The sequence below is a fragment of the Vombatus ursinus genome, unplaced genomic scaffold, assembly GCF_900497805.2.
Source record: "Vombatus ursinus unplaced genomic scaffold, bare-nosed wombat genome assembly UNPS02014798.1, whole genome shotgun sequence".
Taxonomy (NCBI): domain Eukaryota; kingdom Metazoa; phylum Chordata; class Mammalia; order Diprotodontia; family Vombatidae; genus Vombatus; species Vombatus ursinus.
In genome coordinates, this window is record NW_020954576.1 from 81,993,077 (window position 1) to 82,012,713 (window position 19,637).

Below are 19,637 nucleotides of genomic sequence, written 5' to 3' on the forward strand. Positions count from 1 at the left end.
ATATTTGGAGTTGGTTGCTCCAATTCACAAAACTGTTATTTCTTGGTTTTATGTTAAGTGTATATGTCTTGCTACTTTTAGCATTAGGGAACCTGACAGCTTTTCTGAGCCAGGAATGACTCTAGGGAATTCGAATGTATTGTCATTAAGTTTATTGCTATTCATTTTTCAAATGTTTATTATCCACTTCTTCCCTTCCCTTCCCTCCCCTTCTTCCCCTCTTCCCTCCATTTGTAGAGTCTTAGGTCACAGACTTTTAACAATAAGGTATCTAGAGGGTCAGTTTATCTCCATTTTCTTTTGTGTACAAAATAAAAATACAACTATAACTGGTAATAACACATTTATTGAAGTACCCTGATGTATGACTGGGAGGTGTTTTTCACTTTTCTAATGATTGCATTAGGTCATAAATATTTAAAATGCCAGAAACTAAACCTCTAGTTCATTTTAACATAGGTAAACAGAAATGGTACCACATGAAAATATTATACTCTAATGACCAGTAATGTCCTTTGGTATGACTTTGAATAAGGACCACATATTCTCTAAGGTCAAAGAACTTAAAAAACACACCAATACTTATAAAATATCTGACATGTTCTTTCTGATGAAGTTTAGATTTAATATTCACCATACATTAGGAACTCAGTACAAACTTTTGGGACATAGGAACTTTTAAATATTTTAGGGGGTGTAGAAGGCCAATGAGCTCAGCCCAGAATTGAGCAGGAAGAAGAGACACGGCTGGATCACATTTGGGAAATCATGCAATACTTTCAATGATCCCAAACTGGTGCTGCCAAAATCCATATTTTTAACATCACTATTTTCTATTGATGTTATATGGCTGTAGATCATGAAACAGACTTGGGAGAATCAAAATTATAAGAAAACCAAAAAGGCAGTGGAAAGATACAGAATAAGTATAAAGTAGGTTGCAGCATATTGTCAACAATGACTTGCCCATGAAAAATGATATAAAAAACATCAGTGACGACATGTACAAAGTGGGCTTAGTCATGTAGCAAGATGGAAAGACAAGAAATGGATAGCCTGAGTGCTACATTGCAGGATATTAAAAAAAAAACCTAGAAGAAAGCCTCCAGTGCATTGTATGGATGGATCTTCTGGAAAGACATTGACAAGAATTGCACAGGTTGAGAAGGCATGGAGGGGTTGCTTTCTGCATAGGTGGAGGCAATATCAACATTGATCAATCAAAAATAACCTAGCTCCAGCCTGAAGTTTTATCACCAATGTACTCATTTTTATCAACACTATTATTATGAAAAGCCTTTATTAATCAGTTAAGAACAGTCAGTTGCTGTGCAGCTTTAATAGGGTAATTTTCATTACTACCCCTTTGATTTCAAAGAAAACATTTCTTGTTTGAGGAAATTGGACCAAAATGATAAAGACAATTGGCAGGGTTGAAAAAGCTACACTTTTATCATTAGAAGCTAATTCAGATGGTTTCCAAATCCAAGGAGTTCCATAGCACGACCAGACTTCTGAGCTTCCTCCCTGTACAGAAAGTTGTTTTTCAGGGAATTTTTTATTTCTAACCTCAACTGTTATTTATAGCATTGATTTTTAAAGGTGCCTGTTAATAGGGTACGCAAGAATAGGCAGAACTGGATATAAAGATACTATGTTGTGCACTAAGTCTTAAGATTTATGTTGTTTTCACTTTCCTAACACCACAAACTTACATGCTGTTTGAAATAGGGCAATATACAAGTATTCTCAAATTACTATAACTATTGAATAAAAACTTAAAAAAGGAAGTCACCTCCAAAAAACTAATTTAATTGGCCAACATATTGTGCATTTAGTTTCTTTGGAGATTAAAGTGCAGGTTGTGAAATGGCATAAATAATGCAGTCAAACAGTATCATTGACTTAATGATCCATAACCAGACGTAATGCACATTACAAAGTCTTTTCATGTGCCATTCATCTATTTTCACTTGATAATTAAGTTGTAACATTTCTTTTAGCTTACTGGATTTAAGCATTACTTTCCTTCCTTGCCTTACCCATACTGGGAGCCAAACAGATTATTTCTTTTAGCATTTTAACATATAGGTCAAAAGCATATCTGTTTTGGAGCTACTAAGTAGTTTAAGGCCAGCTTCTGTAAAAGTTCAATACTATAAAAACAATAACATGATTATAGAAAAAGTTGCTTCCAACAGTGGCTATCAAGTGAGTTTCAGGGAATCCTACAAGGTTCCTTTAAAAAGTATGGTTAATAACATGTTCAAGTGTCTGTTCTGTCATCTAGGAACAGAGAACTCAGGCTTCAGAGCAGGAAAGGATTTTAAAGACTAGTCAAAATCCTTCACTTTACATATGAGGAAACTAAGGCTAAAAGGTGAAGTGACTTGCCCAAAGTAACATAGGTAGCCATTAGGATTTGAAACCAGGTGCTCTGACTCTAAATCCAGCCTCTCCCAACCAAAAAATAATGCAGATAGATTTCATAACATGAAATTTGTGAACTACTTTATAAGGAATTAAATAATGTTCACATAGGAAAACACAAAAAAAGAAAGGATCCTAGGGGTTGAAAATCCTAAATTCCTTGTGAGTGCCTTTTCCATATTATAGCTTAAAATCCATTTTATCATAATAAACTTACTAATGAGTATGGTTCATAAAAACAAAGCAATTTCAATGAGAAGCAAGCTCTCCTGGAAAAGGCTCCGAAAACAGCTGTGATACTGCAGTACAAACTTACTTATTCTGTTGAGTGATTTCCTAGTACAATATACTTACATCAACATTCAAGTTAATGACAATTCAGGACAATATGGTAGCTTTCTTGAAATTACTGTATATGTATCATCAACTTTTAGTGGATCAAAGTAATTAGTGTCTACCAGAAACTTAAATAAAAATCTCCCATCTTATTTTTTTTTTAGTTTCCTACAATTTTTGCAATTAAAAAAATAAGCAATGATGTCTGCAGTGCCTACCCCCCTCCTTTTTCCTTACGTGAAAGTCTGTTAACAAATGCAATTTAGAAAGTGCTAAATTTGGATGTCCAAAATCCCAATATATGAGAAAAAAAATTTTTAATTCCTTTTAAGGGAAGGACTTTTTGCTCAAAACAAGTAGCATCCAACAAAAAAATTATAAACAGCATATAAGAGCTAGTTTCCTTAGAATTAAAGTATGTCCCATTTGTTCTGAAGTTAAAGAACATTTTTTCTGTAATATGATGGAAACACTATGGAAGGGTAATTTGTAAATAGTAAACTGGTTTGATCTGGTTTTAATGTGCTTAATGTTAGAAATTGTTTTTTGTTGTTGATCATCAATTATTTTCTAATATGCTGACTGCTTATTATAAAAACCATCTGTTCATATCCACCAGAGAGAGACTCTAATAGTCAAACAACCCAGATACTAGGGACATTATGAAGAAACATAAGAAAGGAAGGTTAGAATGGAGGTGATTTAAGAAATTAAAATGAAATCAGAGTGAAACCTTAAGTGGATAGTGTACCAAAAAACCTTTCCTAGGAGTACAGACTTTTTATAATTCATTAAGACCTGTTAAAGTATTCATCTTAATAATAAACTAAGACTGTTAAATGCATAATCATCATAATAGATAAATATGTATTCTGTCTCCTGAATTCTAGAAAAGCAGTCTTTAGTAAAGGCCATAAAGTATTCCAACAGGCCTCCACCCCAGCTATGACATTATAGATAATTTGATAACAAAAAAGAAAACTATAGCTGAGATGAATTCCAACCTGGGACTTTTACCTGTATTGATAAATATGTTTTATGGGAATTGTTAGTTTATCTCTCCCCAAAACAAATTATGAGGATAGCTATTAAAGATCCTTACTTAAAACATACATTGTAAATGGGCTTTCCAAGTTAGGTACTACTGATATAAATTTAAGGACAATTATGAATGGGTAGGAAAAATTTTCCTTTTGTTGGGTTAATTACTAAGAAGTATAACCTCATCATATTGGACGGATGCAAAAAGGTGGTAACCTTGTGCTTTATTAAGCTAAGATTCTTACTCATACCTTAGACTTAACTTAGATGTCAAACTCCCACAAGGAAATAGATATTTTTCCATGCTACACCTAAATGTACTTTAATTTCACCTAAATGTACTTTAATTTCACTGAAGCCCAAGGCAACAGTTGCTTAAAAGAATTTTTAACGGTCAAATGATAGCTATATAGTACATTAAAAAATAAAACAAGGACAGTGATATCTGTATAATGTTTCAAAAATATACAACTGGGAAAAATAATCACTGTACACAACAACTTAGAGGTTGTTAAAGTGACCAATCAGAAGATTGAACAGTGCAAGACATGCTTTTCCAGTTACAAGTTTAAAACAGGAGTGCAAAAGAAATTAAAGCTTTTGTTTAAAGTTTTAGGATAAGGAAAGCTTGAATATAGTCATAGTATTAAAAAGCTTCCCCTGACTATTCTCCCCTCCCCCAATGAAAGGATGTAATGTCTTTTCATCGTACAACCATTTTCTTGAATGGACTTTGCTTCACTGATTAAAGAGTTATACAGATAAGCAGTGTCCACTACTCAGTCATCACATTTTGACCTATGGGCTGACATAGTAGTGTGATAAGACAGTACTAGTAACCAGAGATCCTACATATACAGAAAGAGCCTTGAAAGTTGGATTTCTGCCTTAGTCAGAGTACCTGAACTCTCCAGGGAATGAATAATGCAACAGGCATCAGCACTGTTCAACCCCCATGTCAAAAGAGATCAAATGAACTAGTCTATTTCCCCATTAAAGGCTCAAGCTCACCTCTGCCTGCTGTAATGAAAGATGTTAACTAGGGTACTAAGAACATAGAAGCTTCTTTCTTTATCAATGGGAAATCTAGAGGTTCAAGGTCAATGCCAGTGCAAGTGCTCTTGAGTGAGCTAAAAAGGCGGTGCATGCATCTATCCATGCAAATGTAGGACCTGGTTCCAACAGGGAATTGAAATTGTGTATATAATAGCTGGATGAGTCCCTTGCCAGTAGTCTACAAAAATATATAGTCAATACTGTAGAAGTCCTTTTCAATCACCCATTACTTCAATACCAAAAAGCATTAACTACTTTTCAGACATTCCAGACAAAGGTCACTTGTAACAAAAAGTCAACTTGTTTTTTATACAAGATAGCGTCCATTTAAAAAGTAGGTCTTTTCTTTCAAGTGAACAGGACATTTTCTGTACTTAAACTTAATTTCTAGTCTGTCAAGATAGGGTTTATTTAAGATCCTTATTTAATGTGCATATACGCAGAAACACAAATAAATTTACTTTAACACATCATCTGCACAGAAAAAAAGATCAACTCCTCAAAACATGATAGAGTGTGGGTCTAGTTATTACAAATCTATTGCAAATTAAAAACATCCTGTGCATCAGTCCACCCAGACGGAAGGGGGAAAATGTCCCAGCAATGAGTAAATGTCAAAGTCTATGTTGTGTTCTGAAGACCAAGCAGCCTAAAGGACACCGTGCTGCTAAATCCAAGTATCCGTGTGAGCATGACTGCATGGGCTGCTAAGCTTACATGCCTTTTTGGAGCTATAACTGAATTCCAAGTTATTTTCTATTTCGAAGGCGTTTAGATTTTCTAAGGGAGTCTATGGCATCCACTGCCTTTCTCCGTTTCCGAGGAGACTCCTCATTTGGCCCAGACCCTGAGGAATTTCCTACTGCGCTTTCCATGACTTCTCGAAGCTTTCGTTCCAGCTCTGCCAAACGAGCATTCTGTTCCCCTATGATTTGGGTTTGCTCTAGCAGTTTCTGGTCCTGATCTTGAAGCTGTTTCTGTTGTTCTTGCACTTTAGTGCGAAGCTCAGAAATTTCACGCCTCAGTACAGTCACACCAGCACCGTTTGTTTTCACTTGCTGCTGAAGTTTAGTGACCTCCTGTCTTGAAGGGTTTTGTTTGGAGAACAGCTGCATTGTTGTTAGGGCTGCAGAAGGTCCTGGAACTGTGGCAAAAGAGAGTTATAAGAGACACTAATTAATTATTTTTTAAAAAGTTAGTTTCCATAGAACTAATACCTGATATAACCAAAACTTTCTGAATACTCTATAATGTACTTAGCCTATATAATACAAAGAAGCTGGTTAACCTGATTTTGTAAATTAATTTTTAATTCTCAAACTCCAAACTATCATGGCAATATTTAGATTATAGAAGAACATTTAATGATACATATTTGTGAAAGTAAAAATTGTAAACATTTTCACTACTTTAGTAATTGTTAAATATTATAAAAAATACAAGTAAAACTGGGAAATAATCTGAGAAATAACTTTGATAAAAAATAAAATGATTGGCTGAAATGGACACACAGGTCTTTTAGGGATGTCTGCAGGATGCAATAAGCATTATCTCTGAAGACTACGGCCAACTTCTAAGCCAAGTGAAAGGATATGTAATGGACAAATCATACTGGACCACAACAGTCTAGGGAGGTCTGGGAAGACATTTTAGCATTACAATTGTTGTTATAATAGGTGAATACCATAACAAAAACATTATACCACTTTTATCCTACATAATCCAATTTAACATATAAATCCCATTAAACTATAAGCCTACATTTTACACAAACTTTTCATTTATGGAATCAGTGACTCTTAGAGCTAGAAGTGACCTTATAAAATACCTCACCCATTCCTCTTATGGAAGCAGAGACCCAAGAGGTGAAGTTACTTATCTAAGGACACACTGCTAGTGAGGGAGCTGGGACCAAAATGGAGTTCTCTAAGCCTAGTACTCTTTTTCTGCTTTCCTACATTGCTGTTTATATAGACCACATAGGGCTGAGAATGCTTTATGTCACCTTTCTGGATCTGGATAAGATTATGTTCAATTCAGTAAGCATTTATTAAGCATCTACTGTATGCCAAGAGCTGGGTATACAAACAGCCACTGTCTTCAAAGAGCTTTTTACTTTTTTGGGGGGGGGGCACAGTGGGTGCAACAACATAAATACAAACAATTAAACAAACATCACAGACAAAGTCTGGAAGAATGGGCACCAGTAATTCAGGGATGATAGAGTTCCTCTAGGAGGTGCCCTTGACCTGAGCTTGGAAGGAAGCTGAGGCTTTCAATGAGGTATTGATGTGGAGGGAGGGCAGACATTCCACAGATAGGGATAGCTTGTGACAAGACAGATAGAGGGGAGATGGGAAAGCAGTAGGAAGAGCAAGGAGTCCAGCTTGGCTGTAGCCTAAGAATACCTGAAAGGGAAAGATGTGTAGTACACTTGGAAAGGTAGGCTGAGGGCAGACTAGGAAGGGTTTTAAAAGGCAAACTGAGATATTTGCATTTTATCTTAATGGCAATAGGAAGCCATGGAAATTTCTTGGGCAAGAGAGTAATATGGTTAGAGCTGTGATTCAGAAATTTCACTTTAGTTATACCAATCAAACTACCATTTTGTAGAACTAGAAAAATAATGAAATTCATTTGGTGGGAAAAAAAGGTAAAAAAATCTCAAGAGAAATAGTGGGAAAGAGGGGAGGGGAGGACACTAGCACTAGATTGCAAAATATAGTACAAAGCAGTAATTATTGAAGTGATTTAGTACTGGTTAAAAAAGAGAGATCAATAAGTGAAACAGATTAGATATACAACATACTAAAGCAAACAAACATGGGAGCATAAACCCAAAGACCCCAGTTACTGGGGGAAGGGCTCACTCTGACAAAAATTTCTGAGAAAATGGGCAGAAATTAGGTACAGACCAACATCTCACACTGTAAAACAAGGTAAATTACAAAAGGATACATGACTTAGACATAAAAGGTGACATCAATCAAATTAGAGGGGCAAGGATTTTTGGATAGGGGAAGAATTCATGATTAAACAAACATTAGAGAAGATGAAATCAACAATTTTGATTACATAAAATTTAAAAGTTTTTGCACAAAAAAATCTAACAGTTAAAATTTGATGGGAAATAGGTAAAAGGGGAAAAAAATCTCTTTAGCAAGTTTCTTCATAAAGGCCTCATATCCAAGATATATAAGGAACTAATTCAAATTTGTAAGACTAAGAGACATTTTTCAATAGATAGAAGATCAAAGGATATGAAGATGCAGTTTTCAAAAGTAGAAACCAAAGTTGTCATCCACCATATAAAAATGCTACAAATCACTAATAATCAGAGAACCTTAATGCAACCCTGAGGTTCTACCTAATATCTATTAGATGGACAAAACTGACAAAAGAAGAAATTGACAGATGTTGGAGGGGCTACAGGAAAACAGGCACACTAGTACATTGTTAGTGGACCTGTAAATTGGTCCAGCTATTCTAGAAAGCAATTTGGAACTATGCCCAAAAAGTTACTAAACTGTACATACCCTTTGACCCAGCTATATCACTACTAAGCTTATACCACAGAGAGATCAAATAAAGAGGAAAAGGACCTATCTATATACTCATAGAAGGTTTTTTTCATAGAAGCCTCAAGCTGGAAACTAGGGAATTTCACCTATGGGGAATGAATAAACAAATTATGGCATATGAACATAATGGAATATTACTGTAACACAAAAAATGATTAAATGGATAGTTTCAGAGGAATCTGGGAAGATCCCTGTGAAATAAGGCAGAGTGAAGTGAACAGAACTACAGCAATTTATACAATAACATTAAAAAAAAAAAAACAAACCTCAAAAGACTTTAGAACTCTGCAATGAAACACACCTCCTACTTCTTATCAAAGTGATGACTGACTTAAAATGCATTTTTAGATATGGCCAATGTAGGTTTTTGTTTTGTTGGACTATTAATATTTTTGATGAGGGTTTCTTTTTTAAAAAAAATTCAACTAGGAGGAGTGGGAGGGAAAGGTAATAAATGTTTGTAAAAATAAATATTTAAGAAGAAAAGGAATTTAACTTTTATAGTTATGCAGAGGATGGACTAGAAAGGAATAGATTAAAGGCTGAGAGAATAATTAGGAGCCTACTGGATTGTTCCAGGTGAAAAGGAATGAGGGCTTTACCTAGGGCATTGTCTTTGTGAACTGACAGAAGGGGTGGATATGAGATATTAATGTGGAAGTTGAACGGACGAGACTAGGCAACTGACAGAATGTGAAAGGGGGGGGGAGAAAAGAGTTGAGGATGACCCCAGAATTATGAACCTGGGTGGCAAGAAGAATAGAGATACCCTCCACCAAATGGCGAAAATAGGAAAAAAATAAGAGTTTTGGGGAAAAAAGAATGAGTTCTCTTTTTTGAAATGTTAATTTGAGATACTTATGGAACAATTCAATTGTGGGTGTCCAACAGACAGTATTGTGGGAGTGGAGTTTAGGAGACAGGCAAGGCTTCTGTATGGAGATTTGGTGGTGATCTATTATCAACATAATAGCTGAACCTGTGAGGAATCATCAAGAGAATGAGGTTAATTTGGTGTCCTTTTCTAGCCAGATGCTTGAGAATGAAACCATTTGTATGTTAATACCACTTGCTAGCAAGAGCTATTATTATTATCATCTTGATTTTCCACATCAGGATTAATCATTTGTGAGGCATATTAAGGGTAGCACCAACTTTCTTTCCTTTTCCTTAATGGTATCTTTTTTTTTTTTTTTTTTGCTCGAGGCAACGGGGTGAAGTGACTTGCTCAGGGTCACACAGCTAGTAAATGTCAAGTGTCTGAGGTCACATTTGAACTCAGATCTTCCTGAATCCAGGGCCAGTGCTCTATCCACTGCACCATCTAGCTGCACCCTAATGGTATTTCTTTAAGTCTTTTCTCTGAGCCTATGGTCTACTTCCCTTCTCTTCCAAAAACTTCATCTTAACAAATTTATAAAAGCACTGAAGTAAAAATAGCAATCATAAACATTTTTCATGCTGTTAAAATCAGTCCAACATACCTTTAGGACTTTGACCTGTCATGTCAAATATTGACCAAAAATCAACACCATGATAGTTTTTCTTTAATCAGACAAATCACTACGCATTTACTATATATCTCAATCTTGGATATCTTTTTTTTTTTTTTAAAGGCAATTGGGGTTAAGTGACTTGCCCAGGGTCACACACCTATCAAGCTTGTATATCTTGAGCACTGTTGTTAAGTACTGGGATACAAAGAAAGGCAAAAACAGTCCCTTCTCTCAAGGAGCTCAAATTTTAATGGGCAAAGACAAAATGCAAACGATTATGTATGTACAAGATATATACAGGGTAAATTAGGTATAATCTCATAAGGAAGGCACTAGCTTTAAGAGGGATCAGGAAAGGCTTCTTCTAGTAAGTGTGATTTTAGCTGGGATTTGAAGAAAGCCAAGGAAACTAGGAGGCAGAGCAGAGATGAGTAAGAAGAGCATTCCAGATATGGGATACCATCCAATGAAAATGTAGAGTTGAAAGATGGAGTGTCTTGAACAAAGGCCAGTGTCACTAGATTGTAGACGATGTGGAGGAGAATAAAGTATAAGGAGACTGGAAAGGTAAAAAAAGGCTAGGTTATGACCATATGGCCAGTGGTTACATTAAAATACCATTTAGCTCTCTGCCCTGCCTCTCCCCCAATCATAATTAAATTCTAAACTATTCAAAACAATTACCAACCCATATTGTTATTATTGTTGATGCTTAATACAAAGGCAGTGTGGCTTAGTGGACTGAGAGCTGACCTTGGAGTCTGGAAGACCTGGTTTAAATCCTGGCTATTATGTATTGGTGTGTGACTCTCAGCAAGTCACTTAACCTTTCAGTGTTCTAGGCAACTCCTCTACTGGGTAGAGGGAGTTTTCTCTCCTGGGAGTTCCTTATACCAATGAAATCATAGGTCTAGTCCTTACTCAGTCTCTAGTCTAATATTCATAACTAATGTCCAAAAGGTTCCAAGTTGATTTGCTTTAGAATGGAACTGACTCATAGGGAGTCTCTAGGGAAAACACTGAAATTAAAGAATAGGGTTTTGTTGCTGAATCAGTAAAATTTTTGTTGATATATTTTATTTTTACATCAATCAAACAACAAGTATTTATTAAGTCCTTACTATGTGCCAGGCACTGCTAGTAGGCTCTAAGAATACAATAAATAATCCCAAATCTCAAGAAGTTTATATTTGAATGGAAAAGACAAGTTACATAGATAAGTATACATGGGATAAATATAAAGAGGATAAATGCAAATATCTACAAGGTAGTTAAACAGAATATACAGTAAGGCTGGAAAGATAGACCATAGCCAAAGGCTTTAAAAGATAAACAGAGGAACTGATATTTTATCCTCTAGGCAACAGGGAACCATTGAAGTTGACTGAGTAGGGAGTGATATGGTCAGATCTGCCTGAAAGTAAAATTATTGTGACAATTATGTAGAGAATGAACTAAAATGGTGAGAATCCGTTGAGGCAGGGAGTTCAATTAGGAAACCATTGCAACAGTCTACAGAGGAGGTGATAAGAGACTGAACTAAGGTGGTGGCTGGGAAAGGGTCTGAAATAAGAGATGTTGTGGATGAAAAATGGCAAGAGTTGTCAAGTGGATTGAGAAACAGGATATCAGGGGAGGGCAAGGAGTTAAAGACACCATTAAAATTACAAATCTTTAAGAAAAGAACAGGGAAATTTGGAAGAAGGAGAGGTTTGATAGGAAAGATCATGAGTTCTGTTTTGGACATAATTGAGTTTGAGATACTTATGTGACTATCCAATGTCCAACAGGTAGTTAATGATACCCAAGATTAAAGCTCAAGGGAAAAATGAGGGCTGCCTACCTAAGTCTGAATTTTATCTTAAAGGTGATAATTAAACCCCACAGGAGCAAATTTGGTCACCAAGAGTGAGAGCGTAATCAGAATAGACAAGAGAGCCCAGGTCCGAGCCTTGGGGAAACCCACAGTTGATGACAGTAAGGATAGAATATCCAGTGTTACATGACAACAAGATAAAAGATGAGGATTAGGGAAAGGATTGTCAAATTTGGCAACTGAGAAATCAATGATAATTTTGAAAAGAGCAATTTCAGTTAAGTGATAAGCTTAGAAGCTAGACTACAAAGGACTGATAAGTGAGAGAAAAGGAAGTGGAAACAATGAGCATAGACAAGATTTTCAAGGAGTGTGGGTGAGAATGGAGGAGAGATATAGGATGATAGCATAAAAGAATAATAGGATATAGTAAAGGTTTTTAAGGTGGGGAAGACTTAGGCATGTTTGATGGTCACATGGAAGGACCCAGTAGAATGGGAGATAAGTTAGAGAGAGAAGGGAGATGTTTGAGAAGGCAATCTGCTGGAAAAGACAGGAGGGGGTAGGATCAAAGGTATACATTTTGGGGTTGGCCCTGGCAAGGTGAGAGGTTATCTCATTATCAAAAACCAGTAGAAAGGAGGAGAAAATAAGGGATGATGTCAAGTGGTTTTGAGATGAAGAGAAGGAGAGATCATAAACAGCACATCACTTATTTTTTTTTTCTTTTTTTTTTAGTATCAAGAAAGTTTATTACAGAGAAAGTCCAGAGGATTTAGACGTTTCTGGCCAGAAGTGGGCTCCACCCCTCTTCAGGAGGGATGGGCCCCTGAGTGTTAAGGTACAAATACTTTTATACATTCAAATTTGGCGCGAAACCTCCCAGGCTGGATTCACATCACTTATTTTCAAGAATATCCCTTCCCACTCCCCTACATAGAATTAAAAAAAAAAAAGATATAAAAAGGCAGTTCAGCAAAATTAGCATATCAACCAAGTCTCATAGTATTTGTAGTGTTCCACATCCATAGTATCTTCCCCCCTCCTCCAAAGAAAGGAGGGAAGTTCATTTTCTCTTTTCTGGGGCCAAGCTTAGTCATTATAATTACACAGCATCCATTTTGGTTTGAAAAGGCTGCTTTTAAGTGAAATTTTACAATTAAATATTAGTGGAAAATTTGATACAATATAAATAGTATATACCTGGAGGAGAGCCTATGAGTCGCCCAGACACATCTGATCCTGGTAACTTCTTCTTTAGAATTGGGACAATCTTCTCATCAAAGTATTCCATTGCCATGGAGGAAATATCCCTTAACTCTTGGAGGACTTCATGAGCCCGTTGTGGGGCTCTGGTAGAATTTACATATCTCAGCACACGATAAATTTCATCAATTACCTAAAATAATGAATTTTCATTAGTTTTCTAAATTAAAAAAAAAAATAATTAAATTGAAAGAGAAATTTGCTCCAGAACTGCTAATGTGATTAATGGATTGGCCATTTATCACACTGTCACCTGCTAGTTTCCTTCAGGTACATTATCATAAGACTATGATAAATTTATACTTTTAAATTAATTTGTGCTGGCAGCACAAACCAGTTATAAGTATTCAAAATTAGGAAGTATATATCAAAGAATCAGAGGATCACAGATTTAAAGTTGGAAGGAACCTCAGAGTTCATGTAATCTAGTTCCCTTATTTTACAGATGAAGAAAATGTGGACCAGAGAGGTTAAGAGATAGTAAGTCACTGAGCCAAGATTATTCTTTTATAGCAGGGGTTCTGTGAAATGGTTTTTCAAAAATAATCTGAGAATTGCAATATAATTGGCTTCTTTTGTAATGATATGTATTTTATGTTATGCATTTATTATTTATTATTCTGAGAAGGGACACCAGGCTTTACTAGATTGCCAAAAGGATCTGACACAAAAGATTAAGAATCCTGTTTTGCAATATTTTACAAAGGCATTTAAAATGAATGTGAGAAAAACTGAATGTGAACAAAAATAAATTTTAGATAAAGTTCCAAGAAACTTATCAGATGCATAAGCTATTTATCCTTCCCTACTTACTCAGTGCCCAAAGCAAGTTTTATACAAACATTAAAAATGGGTATACTTCATGTATAAATACTGTCAATCATCCAGGGATCATATGGGAAGGAGTATTAGAGATCATTCAAATGTTCCTGACCTTACAATCGAATGATATTCCTACTTTTTGATTTTCAAAATGAACATTTTATATTTATGGAAGCTATGCAAATTAGCAGAGTGTAGAAGAAACTAAGCCAGGTTTAGAAGTATCAGCCAGTGTATAAGTATTAACAAAAATTAAACATAACCCACAAAATCATTAGACATATGGAGCTTACTAATTTATTGGCAGGTATTTATAGGTGTTCCATGTTTCTGTCCTTCGGGAGAGCAGCAGATGCTCAGTTTTAATGTGGAGGGAAAGGAAAAGACTTAAAGATTTAGAAGAGCAGATATCTTTTTTTTTAATAGACTCCCCACCTGAGACTGAATCTTGGACTATAGGGACCACTGAATCTTGACCCACTGTGATGGTTCTTACGTTTTTATGTTCTTACCACTCAAAGAAGCACTGACTCTTCCAGAGCAGTAACTGAGAGTAGATTTTGGAAGGAAGGTATGGCTGCTAGGAGGGGTATATGGCAAAGAATCAGGAAGTATAAAGGTAGAACAAAGGAAGAAAATTGACATCTACTTCTGTTTTTACTTCAAATCTAAAGTATATCCAAAGGCTTTAAAACAGTATCTTAAACATACAATTAAAGATGGGGAAATAGTTAACCAGAGTACTTTATCTAAATATCATAAGATACTACATATATGATACCTTAAAATACAAACTATACCACACATATAATATAATCTTTCTTTCAAAAAATATTTCAAGATCTTATAGTCTGTTCCTTAGACTTTAAGTTAAGAATTTAAAAATACTAAGTTTCTAAATCAGACTTTTCTTGGCATTAGTGGGGGGAGACTATGGTCTTTCACCTCGCATAAAAGTAGAGTATGGGGGAAAAAATAATTATTTGTGTTCACTGGCTGGATCCCACATAACCTGAAATTTAATTTATTACACTATTCTACTCTGGGTTATCATTCGTTTACTTTAGCTTTCCTCCTGTTTACAGTTTCCTTCATTCTACTGGAGAACATTTTATGAAATATTTTATAATTCAAAGTAAGATAGCAACATAGCTAATTTCATAGGTTTGAATTTAGCATGCAAAATAGGCAAAAACAATAAAATGGAAATTCAACTTTACCACTTCAGTTAGAATACAGTCAAAACAACATTTGTATGTAGGGGAAGGGCAAAATAATTAAAAACACTCCTTTCTCAGCATAAGACTACTAGTCTTAGGAAAAGGAAACAGATTTGGGTGACCTTGTCTTTCACCTAAACTTTTGAGATTTCCTCCCCATTCATGTCTCTGGCATCTTCAAAGAAGTGAGGAGCCTAAAGGCAGAGAGTAAATAATGCTGGTCTAGTGCATTAAAAACTTACATAGCCTATCTTTCTTTCCTGAATTCACTAAGCCCGCAAATCTTATCCCTGCAGGTCATCTCTTGGGGTAGAGCCCTCTGGTGGCCACATAGGGTATAGACTGTCTGAAGTTCTGCATCTCCCTCATTCTTTTTCCACCTAATGGTTATGTCAGGGCAACAGGGGCACAAACAGTTTATTGTCACCTCATGTAGATTTATCTCTATGTGAGCAGGGGCCCCACCCAGAACCCCACAATTCTATACTGGACAGCCTAGAAAACTCGTATCAATTCTATACTTGTAATCAGCTGGACAAAAATAAATCAGACAGAGGTATTACAACAAGGGGGCAGCTAGGTAGCACTGGATAGAGTGCAGGTGCTGGAGTCAGCAGGACCTGAGTTCGAATCCTGTCTCAAACGCTTATTAGCTGTGTCACCCTGGGCAAGTCACTTAACTTTGTCTGCCTTAGTTCCTCATCTTTAAAATGAACTGGAAAAAGGAATAGCAAACCACTCCAGTATCTTTGCCAAGAAAACCCCAAATGGGGTCACAAAGAATCAGACATGACTAATCAGTTTCACAACAACAAAATTATAACAAACTAAAAATAGAAAGATGAGAATGGTAAATTCCTCAGAAAGCTTACTATAACCTTAAAGTACAAGAGATTCCCATATATTCTTCTGGGAGTTGTGATTTCAAAATACTAATTTTATCTGAAGACCTCAAGATAAAAGTTTTTTAGAGTGAGTTTCCTTTTATGCCAGTCTAATTTCTGACTTGGGTGCTGTCTCCTCAGTTCCTGCTATCTTTTCCCTGGTCATTGCTCTGGCCACTCTTGCATTTTGTATCAGAAGTGTCTTTGCATCCCATTTAGCTGTTCTTGGGTGGGCCTGATTCAGGACAGTCTCTGGGTGGGTAGTTCATGTTTGATACTGGAATAAAATTCAGTAGTCAACAAAAGTAGATTTACTTAGCCATAGCAGGAGAACGGTATTACACAAGGCTATGCATTGTGGACACCTTGAGTTGAGATTCAGCTGAACGAAGCTCTCCTGCCCAAGCTGCCCATCCTGGTCAGTTGGCCAGCCAACTAGTGTGAAACTAGTATTCAGTTAGGTCTTTGGTAGGACTATAAATTAATATTTTTCAAGATCAATAAGATTATAAAACTAATTGTAGATCTATTGATCCTAAGGGTATAATTAAAAAATCAGAAAAGATTTACTGTGTTCCAAAGTAGTCATAACTGCTTTATTTGTGATAGAGGAAAAACAGAAAACAATCAGTATGTCAAATGAGAAGTGGACAAATTAATTGTCATATATCAATGTAAAGGAATATTATTAGGCAATTTAAAAATGACAAATTTGGGGGGCAGCTAGTTGGCGCCGTGGATAGAGCACTAGCTCTGAAGTCAGGAGGACCTGGGTTCAAATATGGCCTCAGGCAAATAACACTCACTAGCTGTGTGACTCTGGGCAAGTCACTTAACCCTAATTGCCTCACCCCCCCCCCCCCAAAATGACAGATTCAAAGTACATAAAGAAATGAAAAAGCACAAAAAGAGCAGAACTGGAAATAGCAACATATTCAGTGACTACAATCATTTAAAGTGCCAGGAGCTCCTCTGGGGCTGTTTTATACTCAGGAGACCAGGAAGTAATGTAAATAACCTAAGCCTTCAGTTTCCGGAGTCAATCAAGTATTGATTGGATGGTTTCAATCTCTCTTTTATTTTTTTTTTGCTTTTTGGTGGGCAATCGGGGTTAAGTGACTTGCCCAAGGTCACCCAGCTAGTAAGTGTCAAGTGTCTGAGGCCATATTTGAACCCAGGTCCTCCTGACTTCAGAGCTGGTGCTCTATCCACGGCGCCACCTCACTGCCCCAGTTTCAATATCTCTTAAGGGAAAAGCTAACCCTGAAGGGGTGGGAGAGAAAGATTAGAATGTCTCCTTGTTGACACCTAGTTAAGGAAAGACGGACACTTCTAAACCAGTTAACACCTAGAGGACATGTTAAGAGCACTGACTATTTAAATAATATTTTGAAATATATCACAGCACAACAATGAAACAAAAACAAATCCTCTTATAATAATATAATCAGAACTATTTAGTAATAAACATATCTAGCACTTTGAAAACATCTTGATGTCCTATTCTGGTTTGTCCTTTTTTAACTGTATGCCTATAACATTTCTTCCCTTTAAATGATTGTAGTCACTGAGTATGTTGCTATTTCCAGTTCTGCTCTTTTTGTGCTTTTTCATTCCTTTATGTACTTTGAATCTGTCATTTTTTTTGGGGGGGGGGGTGAGGCAATTAGGGTTAAGTGACTTGCCCAGAGTCACACAGCTAGTGAGTGTTATTTGCCTGAGGCCATATTTGAACCCAGGTCCTCCTGACTTCAGAGCTAGTGCTCTATCCACGGCGCCAACTAGCTGCCCCCCAAATTTGTCATTTTTAAATTGCCTAATAATATTCCTTTACATTGATATATGACAATTAATTTGTCCACTTCTCATTTGACATGCTGATTGTTTTCTATTTTTCCTCTATCACAAATAAAGCAGTTATGACTACTTTGGAACACAGTAAATCTTTTCTGATTTTTAATTATACCCTTAGGATCAATGGATCTACAATTAGTTTTATAATCTTATTGATCTTGAAAAATATTAATTTATAGTCCTACCAAAGACCTAACTGAATACTAGTTTCACACAGCTTTGCCAACACAGTTTCATTACTTTAAGTTATTTAAAATTAAATTAAAATTTTTCCCTCTTCGATATGTATGAAGTGGTATCTTAAAATTGTTATAACATACATCTGTATTATCATTAGAGAAGTGAACACAGTAAGGCTCTGGAGGTAGAGCTAAAATGACAGAATAGCAGGAAGCAGTATAGTGAGTTCCCCACACAAAACTCCTCCAAACAGATCTAGAAAATGCACCAGACAGAATCCTGATGGGGAAATATGAGAGAAAAAAAAAATTACAATGAGTCATTTTCACAGACCAGAAATCAAAGAAAGAAGAAAAAGACCCATAGTACAAAGTATTTATAGCAGCTCTTCACAAAGAATTTGAAATTGAAGGGATGTCCATCAACTAGGGAATGGCTGAACAAATTATAGTATATGAAGGTGATAGGATAGTATTGTTCTGTAAGAAATGATAAAGGGGATAGTTTCAGTTTTGGAGTGCCTGGTACCTGTTTAATAAATGTTTATTGACTGATTAAAAGAGAAGTCAAGGACTCCATGAGATAACAAGAAATATTAAAACAAAATAAAAAGACTGAAAAAATAGAAGAAAATGTAAGGTGTCTCATAGCAAAAAGAAATAACCTAGAAAATAGATGGAGGAAAAAAAATTGAAGAATCAATGGACTACTTGAAACCATGACCAAAAAAAGAGCCTAGATATTATCTTTCAAGAAATCTTAAAAAAAACAAAACTGACCAGATCTCTCAAAATCAGAGACTAAAGGCGAAATAGGAAGAATCCACCAGTTATGTTCCAAAAGAAATCCCCCAATAAAAACTCCCAGAAACATTATAGCCAAAATCCTGAGCTTTCAGGTTAAAAAAAAAAAAAATATATATATATATATATATATGTTACAAGCAGCCACAAGGAAAGAATTAAAGTACTGAAGAACTATAGTCAGAATTATACACAGTTTGGCAGCCACCAATGCAAAGAAGCAGAGAGCTTGGAATGTGATATTCCAAAAGGCAAAGTATATAGATTCTAGCCAAGGATAAATTACCCAGCAAAACTAAGTATAATTCTATAGCGGAAAAACAGACCTTTAATGAAAAGAGGACTTTCAAGCATTTCTGATGTAGATACCAGAGCTGCATACAAACTTTGAAGTTCAAACACAGAGAAACATAAAAGACAAAGAGGAAACATTAAAAAGGTAAATAAGAATGAACAATGAGGATAAACTGCTGACATTCTAACGTGAGGAGATGAAATATGGGTCCCCTCTGAAACCTATAATCATCAAGGGTCACAGAGAGATTCACTTAGACAAAGCCTGGTAGTAGTTCTGTTATGTCTTGATTACCATAAGATTGGAAAGAGAAGAGAAGAGGAATATACTAGAGAAGAGGAAGGAAAATCATCTCATAATTATCTCCTAATATCACATAGTAAGAGTCCATAGGTAAACATCTATACAAGGAGGGGGTAGGAAGGAGTGGCTGACACCTGAGTGAACCTCACTCTCATCTGAACTAACACACACACATACACACACACACACAAATTGGTTACTGAAATACACTCACTTATTACTCAGTTCTGGGTCACAGATTTAGGTGAAGAGGT

General features: G+C 35.8%; 1 protein-coding gene across 1 annotated transcript in view; it reads right to left on the reverse strand.

The window, feature by feature from the left end:
• Window positions 1-328: 328 nt before the first annotated feature.
• The window catches only part of LOC114050029 (F-box only protein 28), a 61,812-nt gene continuing 42,503 nt past the window's right edge, over window positions 329-19,637 (reverse strand). The window contains exons 4-5 of the mRNA XM_027871556.1: window positions 12,960-13,155; window positions 329-6,007 (exon numbers count right to left, since the gene is read on the reverse strand). Coding sequence (XP_027727357.1) covers window positions 5,613-6,007; window positions 12,960-13,155 — 591 coding nt within the window. The 3' untranslated portion in view covers window positions 329-5,612. The remainder of the gene's footprint in view (window positions 6,008-12,959; window positions 13,156-19,637) is intronic.